At 41.0% G+C, this 15,949-nt stretch overlaps 1 protein-coding gene across 1 annotated transcript; it reads right to left on the bottom strand.

The window, feature by feature from the left end:
• Positions 1 to 974: 974 nt before the first annotated feature.
• Positions 975 to 15,297, bottom strand: cltrn (collectrin, amino acid transport regulator). Its single transcript, XM_078409343.1, is given in 9 exon segments — positions 975 to 2,002; positions 6,741 to 6,935; positions 7,027 to 7,143; positions 10,736 to 10,818; positions 12,601 to 12,659; positions 12,768 to 12,790; positions 15,016 to 15,146; positions 15,149 to 15,244; positions 15,247 to 15,297. Coding segments are annotated over 9 exon segments (906 nt in total). The 3' UTR covers positions 975 to 1,851.
• Between the last annotated feature and the right edge of the window lie 652 nt (positions 15,298 to 15,949).

Genomic DNA, 15,949 nt, shown 5'->3' with positions numbered 1-15,949 from the left:
TGGTCCATGGTTGGCTGTGGGGAAGGTGATAACGAATGAAGACAAACAGTGAAACTCAGCAGGCCGACAGTGAAACTAGTACGAAGACTAGGGTGGGGGAGGGTCGGAAAGAAAAGGGATGCAAGGCTTACTTGAAGTTAGAGAAATAAATACGTAACCAGGGAGTTGTGGGTGGAACGCTCTCTGCGGAAAAGGAAAGTGTGCTTGAAGATCAAATGTGGAACTGGGGAATTAATATTGAAGTTCATCCTTGGATTGCATTATTTCACGTGATTATTACGCTTTTTTGTATTATATGCATATTACAATATATTGTTCTTTATATTTTTAGATGACAACTTAAAAAGTACATATGTTATCCCATTGCAAGATTTGTAGATTAGGAAGATAGAAGAGCTAGCTGTATAATCACTCAGTAATGATCGTATTGTATCGTAACACAGTTATATGCATGCTGTAGACAGACAACTCCGGGGTGGAATGTAATGCAAGGGTTAAAACATGTTGGTGACTGAAATGGAGTTTACTTTAGTTTAGTTTAGAGATACAGCGCAGAAACAGGCCCTACGGCCCCCAGAGTCCGCCCAGCCAACGATCCCCACACATTAACACTATCCCCACACATTAACACTATCCCACACACACTAGGGACAATTTACAATTATACCAAGCCAATTAACCTACAAGCCTATTATTTTACATTTTTTCTTTATTTTTTTTAATATTATTTGAAATTTACCATTACATATATGCCAAAATAATATAAAATAATTATAAAGTATGTTTAATTATTATAGTCTTTTAATTAAAAGTATACTTGAAGTGAAAAAACACAAAAATTAAACCTGGAAAAATAGATTGACAGAGACAACTGCTTGAAGTTGAGCTGGCATGGTTTAATTGCAAAGTCAATTTAGAACACAAAACATAGAACGTAGAACAGTACAGCACAAAAGCAGGTCCTTAGGCTCACAATGTCTGTGCTGAGCCTGATGCCAAAACCAACTCTTATCTGCCTGCACATAACCCATATCCCTCCATTTTCTGCATATCCATGCGCCTATCTAAAAGTCTTTTGAATGCCACTCTTGTATCTGCCTCAACCACCAACCCCAGCAGTGCATTCCAGACACTCAACACCCTCTGTGTAAAAAAACTTGCCCCGCATATCTCCATTAAACGTTACCACTCTCAACTTAAAACTATGCCCTTTAGTATTTTATTTTTCCATCCTGGGAATGAGATTCTGACTGTCTATCCTATCTACTGTATGCCTCATAATTTTACATACTTGGTCTCCCTGCAACCTCTGGCATTCCAGAGAAAACAATCCAAATCTTTCCAACCTCTCCCTTTAACTAAACCCTTTAATCCAGATATAATTTTAGTAAACCTCCTCTGCATCCTCTCCAAAGCCTTCACATCCTTCCTGTAATAGAACTGCACGCGATACTTCAAGTGCAGTCTAACCAAAGTCTGATAAAGCTGCATCATGACTTCCTGACACTCACACTCAATGTCCCGACCTATGAAAGCAAGAATACTTCACCATGAACCAGATTAATCTTCTCTTAAGTGATCAATATTCAGCATAATAAAGAAAGATAAGCAAGACTCCAACTTTAGACACAATTTAGCAATTACAGATTTGCTGCAATGTTTAACATTGCTTTACATCTATCTTCATTCAACACAAAGCAAATGTACTCTCTAAAAATGAAAATAAAAGTAAAACTGAATTAATTTAAGGGTTAGTGTTTAATTTTAATAACACTTACTTACTGAGTTAATTCTACCATTAAAGTACTTAAGGCTGCAATGGCCTGCAAGGATGGTAGGGCAGAGCTGACTTTATAGTGTTGTGAAGCTATCATCATCCAGGTGGAATGCTTCATTTTGACATCCTTCACTCCCTCCCAGTGTTCTGCAGTGGATTCCATTCTCTGCCCCTTTGAAATCTGCTTCTTCGTTTTCTTCTTCTTTTTCTGCAGCTTTTGCTTTCCTACAACAGCAAAGGTACATTAGAGAAAATATCTGTGATATGCGTGTTTTGAATAAACTCTCTCCAACTCAGATTCATTGCTTTTATTTGAATTCAGTTTAAAACGTAATTCCAATGTAGGATTTGTCGTCAAACCTAATTTAAAAAACGCTTCTTTAATTTATTTCCTGTTGTGATTTCATCAGGACAATTGGGAGTTGAGGCAGGAAAGATATGCCGGGGGGTTAACTTTTATAAGAGACATAAGACTATGTTAGCATGATTGTAACGTGTCTTCCTTCTATTCCATAAATTTCTGACTCATTGATTCTCTGTCTTATTCCTCCTTTAAAATCAACCTTTGACCAAGTTTCGGATCATTTACCCTTTAAATGTACCTCTGTTTAGTATTATTTTGTTTCATATTGCTCTTATGTAGCGCTTGGAATGCTTTGCTGTGGTAAAGGTTACTGCGTAAATGCAAGTTGTTTTTGTTGTTAGATCATTCTGTGGTTCTTTCATCATCTGCTTTATTCATCGTGCTAATGGTTTATAATTATTGAACAAATGCAGTTTGCCAGAAGCCAGTTGCTCAATTTCAAATTGAGATTGATAATTTCTTTTAGAAATAGTAAACAAATGATTTCTTGTTGAATACTAGCACTGATTTTTTGTGTCAAACATTTGCTTTTGAACATTGGACCCACTGATTGCATGTCCAATAAAAGCTATGATACAAATTCCACTTGCGTGAATGTTAATGACATAAACACAAAGGTGCAGCCATAATAAAAACCATGGAATTAGCATTTGTGCCAGCAGTGCAAACAGTGGCTTGTGGAAATCTGAAATGTCAAGGAAATAATTTAAACTGAAAGTTCAAACCGCTGCGAAAATTAAGAACCCCGGGTCATCTATCATCCACCCAGGCATCGTATTGCAGTAAATCATGGTCAACTCTCAATGCCAACTGCATAAATCCTGGAAGATACAAATATGAAAGATTTAAGCAGCAACTTGACATAGTGATAGTTATATTTTGAGCTAGAGTCCTTTATCAAATCCTTGGGTACATACTGAGCCAGTGGAGGGCAGGACCTCCATGGGATTGGAGTCCTTTACATTGTTTCAAGACTCCACAAAGTCTTATGGCATTAGGACAAACATAGGCAAGGAAGCTTCCTCCTGATTACCACTAGCCTTTCCCCTTTCGGTAGTGAATCCATGCCCCTCAACAATTCTTTGAATAAGTACTTAGAAAAAGCATAGAATACGAGAACTGCTTTCTGCAAAATCTTAAACGCCAACAGACTATTTACTAAAACTCTCATTTGTTTGTTTGCTTGTTCCTGAACTACAGCCAAAACGGTACATGATAGCGCGACAATTTTAGGCCCACCTTACTCATCGTCGACCCTTTGGTGCTAATGGAAGAAGTTTCATTGAAATCGGTGTTATATTTTTAAAGTTATTCACATTTTTAAGTTTAAATCTATCTCCTAGGGAGGGAGGGGGGAAGGAGGGAGGATAAGGGGGATGGAGGGGGATGGAGTGGGGGGAGGGAAGTGGGGGAGGGGGGAGGGAGGGGGAGGGAAGGGAGGAGGAGGGGGAGGGGGGAGGGGAGAGGAGGGGAGGGAGGAGATGGGGAGGGGAGGGGGAGGGGGAGTGGGGGGGAGAGGGGAGGAGGGAGAGAGGGGGGAGGGAGGGGAAGGGAGGGGGGGGGGAGGAGAGGGTGAGGGTGGGGGGACAAGGGAGGGGGAGGGGGAAGAGTGGAGGGGCGAGTGGGGAAGAGGGGAGGGGGAGGGGTGGAGAGGGGAGGGGAGTGGGGGGAGAGGGGAAGAGGGAGGAAGGGAGAAGGGTGGTAGGGGGGAGAGGGGAGACGGAGTGGGGGAGGAGAGGGTGCTGCACCAATGCAGGAGAGGTTTGGACCCAACTGGTCCACTTGGTCTAGTGGTCAACTAAAAGATACTGGAGCAACTTTACTGCTTGTGAAATTTCAAGTGTGCAGTGACTTTTGCAAGAAAAAAATGTTAAAGAATGAAATTGGCTTCAATTTGGTTTGTTTCGTTTCTAACCAGATTGGACTGAAAAATGGTGATCGCAACACCATGATTGAAGCAGAAACAGTCAGAACATCGGCTGCCTCTGACAGTTGTTAACATTCTCATTTCTTGACTAAGAGGGTATGGGATCAGAGCATCCCAAGGGCTGTTGCATGTAAATAAAACATAGGACTGAAGTAATAGCTGAGGCAAAACAGTTTCATGATGAAACCTAACATCATGTCAGTCTGGAGATGGTGCTAAAGATTGAAATGCGCTGTTTGAAGAAAATGTAAACCATTTTTGTAGGAAATACAGAAACAGGATTGCTTAGAATTTCCTCCCAACTCCAGAGGTACATTGTCATTGCAAGGCAGGTGGACAATTCTGGATGTGGGGCCACTGTGAAGCTCAGTTGTGCACAATGCTTACTAAATAGACCTTACAGAGAAACGCCGCTCCCTCACTCCCTTCACCAGTGCAGTGAGCATGAGAATGAGGTTACAGCTGGGTCTTGGACTTGCAGGGGAGAACAATACAGGGATGGTGGGACGAGGTAGGACGGGGGGGGAGTCAAAGGTTTGGTGATTGGTAAGCCTGGGGATCATGTCAGGAGACTGACTCCCAGTGAAGTCGTGGGAGTTAACATCTGGATACTAGTTGTGGTACTTGGAGTATTGTGTGCAGTTCTGGTCAGCTAACCACAGGAAGGATGCCATGAAGTGGGAAAGAGTGCAGAAGAGATTCACCAGCATGTTACCTGGGCTTGCAGGCTTGAGTTCTAAGGAGAAGTTGGATAGGCTGGGATTATTTTCTTTGGAGTATAGGAGGCTGAGGGGTGACCTTATTGATGTGTACTATATCATGAGGGGCATGGATATAGTGAATGCTCATAGTCTTTTTCTCAGGAGAGAAGATTCTAAAACTAGAGGGCAATGACTTGATGAGATGGGAGCTTTTTAAGAGAGACCTCAGGAAAACTTTTTCATGCTGAGGGCAGTCCATACCTAGAATGAAGTGCCAGAGAAATCCATGGAAGCAGATATAATAAGACTTTTAAAAGATACTTGGAGAGGGTAGGAACAGGTTTGGAACTGTTTAGAGGGCTTTGGGCTAAATGCAGGCAATTGGGACAAGCCCAGTATGGCAACTTGGTTTGCATAGACACGGTGAGTTGAAGAGCCTATTTCTGTGTTACATCAATAGAAATTTATTTTCACAGAGGGCTACAAATCTTTAGAATTTTCTACCCCAGAGGGCTAAGAATGATGGGTTGTTGACCGCATTCAAAGTTGAGTGTTAGAAAATAACTGCAGATGCTGGTACAAATCGAAGGTATTTATTTCACAAAATGCTGGAGTAACTCAGCAGGTCAGGCAGCATCTCAGGGGAGAAGGAATGGGTGACGTTTCGGGTCTGAAGACGGGTCTCGACCCGAAAAGTCACCCATTCCTTCTCTCCTGAGATGCTGCCTGACTTGCTGAGTTACTCCAGCATTTTGTGAAATAAATGCATTCAAAGTTGAGATGGATTGCTTTTGGGGTTTTAAGTAAATCAGAAAATTTGGGGATAGGAAGGCAGAGCAGAAGCACAAGATCAGCCTTTGGTTTAATTGATGGAGCAGGTTTGAGGCACTGTTCGCTCAGCTTATATTGCATCGAACAGTACAGCACAGGAACAGGTTCTTCGGGCCACAATATCTGTGCCAGACATGATAGCAGGTTAAATTACCGTAATCTCCTCTGCACAATATCCATATTCCTCCCTACGGTGCATATACAGGTGTTTACCTAAAAGCCTTTTAAACATCAATGGCGTATCTTCCTCCACCATCCTTGGCAGCATGTGTTTCAGGCACTCACCGCTAAAAATGTGCCCCGCATATCTCCATTAAACTTTGCCCTCTCACCTTAAAGCTATTCCCCCTAGTATTTGACAATTCCATCCTGGTAATCTCTATCTATGCCTATTATAATTTTATATACTTCTATTAGGTCTCCCCTCAACCTTCGGCTCTGGAACAAGACACAAAGTGGTGGAGTAACTCAGCATGCCAGGTAGCATCCCTGGAGGACATGGCAACGTTTCAGGTCGCGATCCTTCTTCAGATTGATTGTAGTAGGGAGGAAAAGCTGGAGGGGAGGTGGGGTTGGGACAAAGCCAGGCAAGTGACAGGTGGATAGTTGGACGATGGCCAAAGATGAAAACAAATTTCTGCGAATAAGGAGAGAAGAGACATGAAATGTGAAGTTAGAGGAATGGATGTAGGTGGAAGGGGACTCTGGGAAGGGGAAATGGGAGTGGGATAGTGCGAGAAATGGGTGTGCATCCAGGTGGGGCAAAGGGAAGAGAGGGGAAAAAAGAGAAATGTTGTTAGTCAGCTACCTAATTTTGTATGGACCTAGATGGGACACAGGGAAGAGAGGGGGGAGAGTACCTCATATTCTAAACCCCCCCCCCCCCCCCTATTCCACACCCTTCCAGCAATGGAGCAACTAGAACTGTGCACAATGCACAGTTCATTTTCACTTGAATTCCTCTACGAAAATAAAAAAAGCAAGAGATGCGGTTCAGTACATTTGTATCTTCAACAGATGGTTCACAAGGACTCTGCTTTCATCATTTAACCTGGGGAGAAACTCCTTCATAAATCCCCCTCATTCCCCAACTGTTTGATCCTGGATGGAAGAGGTAAATATATGCTTTGAAATACTGACCTCATTTTTTCTCGTTGGCCGGTCACAATTATCATAATTAAACCAAATACTATCAAGCCCATGATGATACCAAAAATGATCAGCCACACAGTGACAGGTTGCTCCCAGGCTGGAGCTAAGGTGGGTTCGATACCAATAAACTCCAGTGTTTGGTCATCCAGAGAAAAGGCATTATTAAATCTGGCTCTGACCATTCTGAAATGACCAAAACAAAATGTTAAATCAAAGATTAAGCTGATTAATCATAAATAAGTGATATGTAGTGTACAAACAGTGTAAAGCCTACCTGATTGCTTTTTCCACATGTGTCTTGGGAAGAGGTTTCAATGCTGTATGTGGATCTGTCACCACAAAATAAAATGAGATCCTTTTTGTTTCCTCACATATGTGCACATCGGACACACTATAAAAACAGCAATGGGCATAACTTCAACATGCTTTCTCCCTATTTAACTAAAATTGTTTGTTTTGGCCTATTTACTTAAACAGAAACTATAACTCAAGACTGGCCAGAGAAATAATTTGCAGATATGCATTGAGAATATAAAATATTTAAGGCACATTGTAACTCGTGTTCCTGTTGGCTTCATATGCATTTATACTAAAAGATGCATGTAATAGAAATATTAGAATATTATGCATTGGGAAAGTAAACTGCAAGAAATATTTTGATCTGGAACGTTGTTCAGACAACACTGAGATTTGCAATTCTGAAGGTGTAAAAATTGCACTCTGCAGTGCCAGTGTGGCACAGTGGCGCAGTGGTCGAGTTGCTGCCTTACAGCGCCAGAAACCTGGGTTCAGTCCTGACTATGGATACTGTTTGTACAGAGTTTGTATGTTCTCCCTATGACTTTGTGGGTTTTCTCCGGGTCCGCTGGTTTCCTCCCACATTCCAAAGATGTGCAGGTTTGTAGGTTAATTGGCTACAATAAATTGTCCCTGGTGTGTTGGATAAAACTAGCGTGAACGGGTGATCGTTGGTCGGCATGGACTCGGTGTGCCAAAGGGCCTATTTCCACACTGTATATCTCAATTAAACTAAACTATGCATGACATCGTACATATAAATCCGCATTTATTGGCCAAGTTTACACGTGTCTCTGGAAGCATTAATGCTATTTTAATTACGTGCAGGTCCTCTGTTACCTGGTGACCAGCTCACCCAAATGACAGCAGAGGTAACATATAAAAATACTTTTCTACCCTGCCACATTTATCACTCTTACAATATGCATTTTCTCTTAAAATCAACAGATCCTTCACTGCTGCTACCTTAGCACCCAGCGCTCACATCACTCTTAGCCTTGATTCCCTTCAACCTAATTCCTGTTCTGTTCATTGATTCTAAATCAATACTTGTCAATAATTCATAGACAATAATTAACTTCTGGGGCTTTATCAGGTCTAACACATACAGAGATGACTTTGGGTATATCTTCATTTCTTCACTGGATTAGGACTTGCTCGGACTCTTGAGAAGGTACAATCTTTTTTGAAAAGAATCTGTATAATACAGAACCCTACCTATTCAAGTTGAGAGAGACTTGAGAAGAACTACCAGCTTCCTGAGGAATCCAGAACATTACCAGGTCTTGCAAGAAATAAGTAAGGTATATACAGGAGAAATATACTTACCTAATACTTAAAGGTATCACAAAATGCTGGAGTAACTCAGCAGGTCAGGTAGCATCTAGGACAGAGGGAATGGGTGATGTTTCGGGTCGAGACCCTTCTTCAGGGTCTCGACCCGAAACGTCACCTATTCCCTCTCTCCTAGATGCTGCCTGACCTGCTGAGTTACTCCAGCACTTTGTGATACCTTCGATTTGTACCAGCATCTGCAGTTATTTTCCTCCCTATTACTTAATGTACTTTATGTCAGAAAACAGAATGACACTCTTAAATATTTTTATAGCAGAGTTTAAGGCAATCTGCAACTGGTTTACAGCTAAAGTAGAGTATTTTTGGAATCGTTATCATAAAACAAATGAACTTTATTCCCTCGTAATAGAATATATGATAATATTCATGACACATTTTAGAATGTAGATGCTCCAAACATTATTGTTACAGAAACCAAGCATTTTGAAAGCTATAAGGCTAAAATCTTGAGTGGCCTGTAAAGAACAGAGCATCCTAGGCAGATGTTACTATATTGACATTTCCTATATCATATTTGCTAATAACATGGAGGGAGGCTATTTGGCCCATTGAATTGATTTTCAGAGCAATCCCATTCCCCCATTTAATTTTTCTGTTGTTTTGGAACCATCAGTCACAAAAATTGGTCACAGTTTTTAACTTCTCTAGAGAAAGTAAATCACTGTTAAAGGTTACTGCTCACTGCCACCTGCAGACATTGGGGTAATTTCATGAACATATACAAGCAATTAACGTAGACCAGAATGGGAAAAATGTGAAGGAAGAGTCAAAAGAGAGTAGGGTCAGACCTGGATGGAGGTTGAGTGCTGACTAATATCAACAAAATCAGCCACAGAGATGATTAAATCACATAGAGAGAGATTGTACCCAAATTTGATGTGGAATGGCACCAACAAATGCTTAAAGAGCACCCAGACATCCAAGTCCAATATCAACTGCATACACTCCCGAAGGCCTGAATTGATTACATCAATCCTCCAGAGACATATTGAGCACACTCAACCCTCAAGTCAAGTCAAGTCAAATTTATTTGTCACATACACATACACATACTCGATGTGCAGGGATTGATATTAATCACAGACACTCCCCAGGGACTGATATTAACCACACTCTTTGCCTTGGGACTGATATCAACCACAGTCACTCCCCAGGGACTGATAGCAACCAAGTTCACTCCAGAAGGATTGATATTAATCACACCCACTTTCCAAGCACTGATATCAATCACACCCTCTCCCTGGGATTTATTTCAATCAGACTCAATGATGGATAATGATCCGACAGCATCCCCGGGAACTAATATTAACCACTCCCAATCTTAGGGACTAGTATTAGGAGCTCCACATGGTTATTGGCATCAGCTCATCATTTGCAAATGTACCAAGATACAATTTTAAAAATTGTATGCATATTATTTGGTCATACACTACTTTTCATGAATATAATCAAGCCATACACAAGTATGTGTAGGAAGGAACTGCAGATGCTGGTTTAAACCGAAGATAGACACAAAAAGCTGGAGTAACTCAGCGGGACAGACAGCATCTCTGGAAGAAGGAATGGGTGATGTTTTGGGTTGAGTCTGAAGAGGGTCACCCATTCCTTCTCTCCAGAGATGCTGCCTGTCCTGCTGAGTTACTCCAGCTTTTTGTGTCCATGCACATGTAAAACAGGTAGCCCAAAGAAACAAATTCCAGAGTGCAGAATATAGTAATATAGCATTACAGTTATAGAGAAACTTGTGCAGATAAAGAGTGCAAGGGCCGACCTGGAAGAAAATTAAAGATAATTTATTGTTAGTATTGTTAGAAATCGTGATAGATTTAATTGGAGTAGAGATTTAAAAGAGTGGAAAATTGGAATGGATGATAGAAGATCCTCTTCTGGAACCAGCATGCAAAAGAATGTCTACACTACGACGCCATCTTGCTGGTTAGTAAACTAACTTGAATTTCTGGAGATACAAGAGAGTACAAATGCAGGGATCTTGACTTCATTTTGTCTCCACTTTACTACTCCACTGTAAAAACTCCTTAAAGTATGAGCATTTTGAAGACGTTTTCCTCCAGGTTAAACTAAACTAAACTAAACTAAACTAAAGAAGGGTTACGACTTAAACCATGGTCATCCCATTTACTGCACAAATGCTGCCTGACCTGCTGTGGTCCTCCAGCAGTCTGTAAAGTGAATTTCAACTGAGTCTCAAAAAAATAATTACGTTATATGTTAGTTGTTAACAATTAACTGTATGCCTCCGTTATGATACTGAGATGTAATAGGAGAAGAATCAAAGCATGGCCCCATGATTCACTTCATGAAATACTCACTTAAATGGTTTGTTCGTTGATTTTCTCATACCATATGCTACTGTTGCTTGAAAGTAGAATTGTTCGCTCTCATCCCAATCATACTGTCATTGAACAAGAAATAAAACCATCAGGCCAGCTTTAAGGTCTCTAACTCCTCATCTCAGCTTTCCAAAAGCAAACACAAGTAGTAATGTTTAACATATTCAGCACTGCTTCGTGTAGGACAGAGATTGCCTCACAGGATTATCACCTTTGCTGCTTCAGTGATTATGGTTAAAAACCTTGTAGTGCATAAAATGTGCCGGATCAACAGAGCTGGAAGACTCTCACTGGAATTGTTTCCATTGGACGCTATGATGAGGTTAATGTTTTTCCAACGATCACCGAAAATATTCAACAATCTCACAATCAGTTACCCAGTGCAGAGCTGCCTGGCATCTAAATTTAAGTCCAAAAAGATATGTGGCTGAATATGTAAACATGTCCTGGATTCCTGGGATTATACATAGAGCAATGAAGTTCTGCTAAACCTTTATCAATCATCACTTATGTAGGAGGGGCAGTCTCTATCTGTTTTGCCTTTAAGATACATTGAAGTGTATCTTAATTCCATCCACTTGCCTGTGTTTCATAACTATGAATGTCCATGCCTAACAATGATTTAACCATTTCAGTTCTGATGTTCTCAGTTGATCCTTAGGTTTCGTACTGCTTTTGAGGGGAGCATTTCAGATGTCCACTTCTCTTTGCATGTAAACAGCTTCCTAACATAGCCCTTAGATCCATAGCTTAGTTCTGAAGCTCTGGGCCTCACCGGATAAATTATTCCCTCCCTATTTATCCAATGAACTATAATAAGAAGGTAAGAAATAGTGGCAGAAGTCACCCTTGTACCTGTCCACCATTTAGCAAGATCATTCTGCAGCAACACATTTCTATCCTATCACCACATACCATGGTTCTTCTAGAAAGCCATTAATCTGACTGACACTCCACAGCCCTCCAGGGTCCCAAAAAATTATCAACCTATGAGATCTAGTCACCCCATTAGAGGAGTCTTTGGAGAGGGTGCAGAGGAGGATTACCAGTGATGCCTGGATTAGCTACAGGGAGAAGCTGGACAGACTTGGATTGTTTTTCCTGGTTCACCGGAGATTGAGGGGAGACCTGATTGTAGTATATAAAATTATATATACAGGGTAGACAGTCAAAACCTTTATCCAAGGGTGGAAATACTAGAGGGCATAACTTTAAGTTGAGAGGGGGACAGTTTAAAGGAGATGTGTGGGCCAGTTTTTACACAAAGGGTAGTGTGCCTGGAACAAGCTGCCAGGAGTGGTGGTGGAGGGAGATACAATAGCGCTATTTAAGAGATTTTTAGATGGACATAGATATGCAGGGAATAGAAGGATATAGATTATGTGCAGGCTGATAAGAGTTGGTATTGGCATCATGTTCAGCACAGACATTGTGGGCCAAATGGCCTGTTCGTGTGCTGAAATGTTCAATGTTGCAGCACACTCTTCAATTTAGTTACCCAGTCTTCCCAACCAACTTGCCCTCATACTTTCATCATTCACTTTGTTTGGATTGAGAATCTAGCTTCAGGTTGAAACTAACTTACTTTTGAATTTGAATTATGATCACTCTTTCCTTGGAGCACTGTTGCAACTAGATCATTAACTTAGTGTTTCTCATTGCAGAGTATAATCTAAAATAGTCTGTTCCAATGTTGGTGTACGAGAAGATCATCTTGGGTATATTCCAGGAATTCATCCTCTACATTGTTAGCAGTCATTTTGTTTTCCCTCTCTATATTCAGATTAAAATTACCCTTGATTACTACACGTTATCACATACATCTCCAATAAGGATGAACTTACAGCCTCATCTCCAAGAGCTGTCATCAGACTGATTCGCACTTTAAAAGCATCAGCTGAATCTGAAATAAATGATAATTTAAAAAAAATTAAACTCACACAGAAAAGCAAATGTTTGTCCAAACGATTCCCTGCATTGCTGAATACATTTACAATGTATCGCTCAATACTCTTCAGCTGACAGTATTCTTGTCTGACTCATGAACTTGTGAATTGAAATCTCAATCCTCAGATTTAGCCTGATTTTCCATATAGTACTACAGAAGATTGGAGACACAAGGAACTGCAGAAACTGGTTTACAAATAAAACACAAAGTGCTGGAGTAACTCAGCGGGTCAGGGAGCATCTCTGGATGGCATAGATAGGTGACATTTCAAGTCGAATTGGCTCATCGTACATTCACAAATAGTGTTATGTCTTTCCAGTGTTCATTTTGCTAAGTGAGGAGCAGCCAACATATGCCAAGTCTGTATAATTCTGACTTTAAGTCATTTCTGATTGGGATTTAAAATCTGATTTGAAATTGCATAACGTAATTAGGTTAAAAAATCTGAAATTAAGTGACACCAATAGTAAAATGATATGATTAGTTACCACAATGTATAATTTAATTACATTGATAAAAGTATCAAACCTCTAAATTCACAAAAAGTGGAGTTCCAGTAGAGTGTGACATACCTTTGGAACAGAGCTGACCCGCTGCTACGGCTCCAGACCCTGCAGCCACTGAAGGATTGGAAACAATAAGCAGAAGCAGAAACAACATCTTCACAATGAAGGACACTGCCAGGAATAACCCGCAGAGAACCGTACCTTATAAGCCTCCACCAAAAAACGGTTGTAAAAATGCTTCTTCTAGCTTGTACAAGGTTTAATTATTAAACAAGGATGATCTGGTAAACACCCTGTGTATCTTCACAAAGCTGTCACTGCTGTGGTCATAACTGATTAAAATATTGATGTAGGCAAAAACAAAGTGCTGAGGGAACTCAGCGGGTTAGGCAGTATCTGTGGAAGGAAATGGACAGACATCGTTTCAGGTCGGGATCCTTCTTCAGACGAAAAATTATTTTTCAGTCAGAAGAGTCTTGACTGGAAATATCATCTGTCCATATCCCTCCACAGACCCGCTGAGTATGTCCAGCATAGAACATAGGAGGATGCCGCATAGGAACATACACTTTGGCCCACAACATCTGTGCCAAACATGATGTTAAGCTAAACTAATCTCCTCTGCCTGCATGTGACCCCATATCCCTCATTCCCTCCATATTCATTTGTCTATCTAAAAGCCTCTTAAACACCACTGTCGTATCTACCTCCACCACCATTCCTGGCAGCATCTTCCACAGCGCCCACCACTCTCTGTGAAACGTGCCCTGTATATTGACCTGAAAGCAATGCCCTCTAGTCTAGTGCCATTTCCACCCTGGGGAAAAATAAATAGAATTTTATATCCTTCTAAAAGGTTTCCTCTTAGTCTCGGATGATCCAGAGAAAACAATTCAAGTTTGTCCAACCTCTCGGATATACACGAGGACGTTGTGAGAAGCTAGAGAAGAAATTGCAGGAGACCAGTTACGATAATTCTATTAGTTTTTAAATAGTTATAGAAAATGATAGGAACAGTCCCCCAAGTTAAAAGTCCTAAATTGGGGCAATCCTTAGTTTTAGTGGGCCAAATGCGGGCAGGTAGGTCTTGTGTAGATGGGGCATCTTGGCCGACTTGGGTAAATTGGCCCTGTTTCCATGCTATTTGACTTTATGACACCGTAACTGATAAGGTTTAGTCAATATGGTTTTCTGCATGGGAAATCATATCTCTCAAATGTAGTTAAAGATTTTGAAGAGGTGACCAAGAGGATTGAGGAGAGCTTTTGACAAGATCCCACATTGTATGCTGGTCCAGAAGATTAGATCACAGGGTGGGAAGCCAATTGGGCACAAATTTGCTTAAAACAATCTGTATGCAGATAATTTTTCTTCAAATTGAAGAAATCTTTGCTGGAGAAACTAGTATGTTCACATTGGTTATCTTTCACAAATGTATCCTATTCATGAAATTTGCAATATTTAACACAATAGTTAATGTCACCTTGTCACGGTGTCACCTTCCACAGTCAAAGCAGAGCATTGTAGAAAATTCAGATTTTATCAGGTCTTCTTTAAACCTTTCCTCTCTCACTACAAACTTATGGTCTCTTTTCTTACATTTCACGAGTAAACAATTCTACAGGTTTATTAAATGGATTCCATCTCCTCTATGTACAATAATGGGAAGGTACTAAACTGTTTGTGGTGCCTATTCCAATCGTTAGTGTGTACTGCAGCACATGGTCCTCCATTGTGGACAGCTCCTGGCAGACCAGACATGTTTTGTGCAGACCAAGCTCACCTTTCAGAGTTGTAATCTTCCGGGCGCGGTCAATGTTTGGCTCAATGTGTCCTTGGAAACAGCAAGCAAAGCACAGAATGTTGTGTTGTGACTCCACGCTGTGTTGTCTGGCTGTTCAGAATGAACCTTGACAAAGACTACTGTGAACCTTTCAAGACCATCTCAACAAATTCACACTCTGAAAAGAGATGGCTGACATATTCATCTGCACTACAGCTTCCTTGAGGGCAGTGTCTGGTGAGATTAAGACTCTATGGTCAAGATAGGCCTTGGTGTTTGTTTGAGAAATCTGCAGATTAGGCATTCTGCCAAATGACAATCTGCTCTGTGACCCTCAACAAGCTCCACCCTTTCCTATTCCTATGATCAGTTATTTTTCTGCACAAACATTTCCATCAGAGACAAGTAGTATAATGGAAAATAATGTTTTGTGGCAATATGATCAGAACCGTGCATCACAATGCTGGGGATGGAACAAACCTCAGCAAGTGCAAATTCTTGGTGCTTGCATATCCGGGGTCTACACACTGCTTGTAGCAGCCACACACAAGATGGTTGTTCAGCTGAGGGTCAGGTTCATTACATTTTTCAACCCTTTCCCTGGAGTCACAATCCTGATAAATTAGAAAACTGTTTGGCGGATTGCTGTGGTGGTAGAGCATGGTATGGGCTTTATTCGCTTGACATACAGCTACACTGAGAAAACTTCACACCTGGTGGCCAGATTCTTTCCTGTAATTAACAGAATGCCACAGCTACAAATCATTTCATCTTGGCTCTGCTCACCGTCCAGTTCTTGGTTAAGGCCTCACTCTTCCAAACCATATTTCTAGCACCTCCAGATAATCTCACTGTAAAAGAGGATCCATTGGGCACGTTTCGAGTGCTGGCACACAAACCTGAGGCTCTGAAAGTGTTGGAGGAGGGGAGAGGCCCAAGCTCTGTGTCGGTGCACT

This window comes from Rhinoraja longicauda, chromosome 12, assembly GCF_053455715.1.
Source record: "Rhinoraja longicauda isolate Sanriku21f chromosome 12, sRhiLon1.1, whole genome shotgun sequence".
NCBI lineage: Eukaryota > Metazoa > Chordata > Chondrichthyes > Rajiformes > Arhynchobatidae > Rhinoraja > Rhinoraja longicauda.
This window is presented reverse-complemented; position numbering and strand designations above follow the sequence as displayed.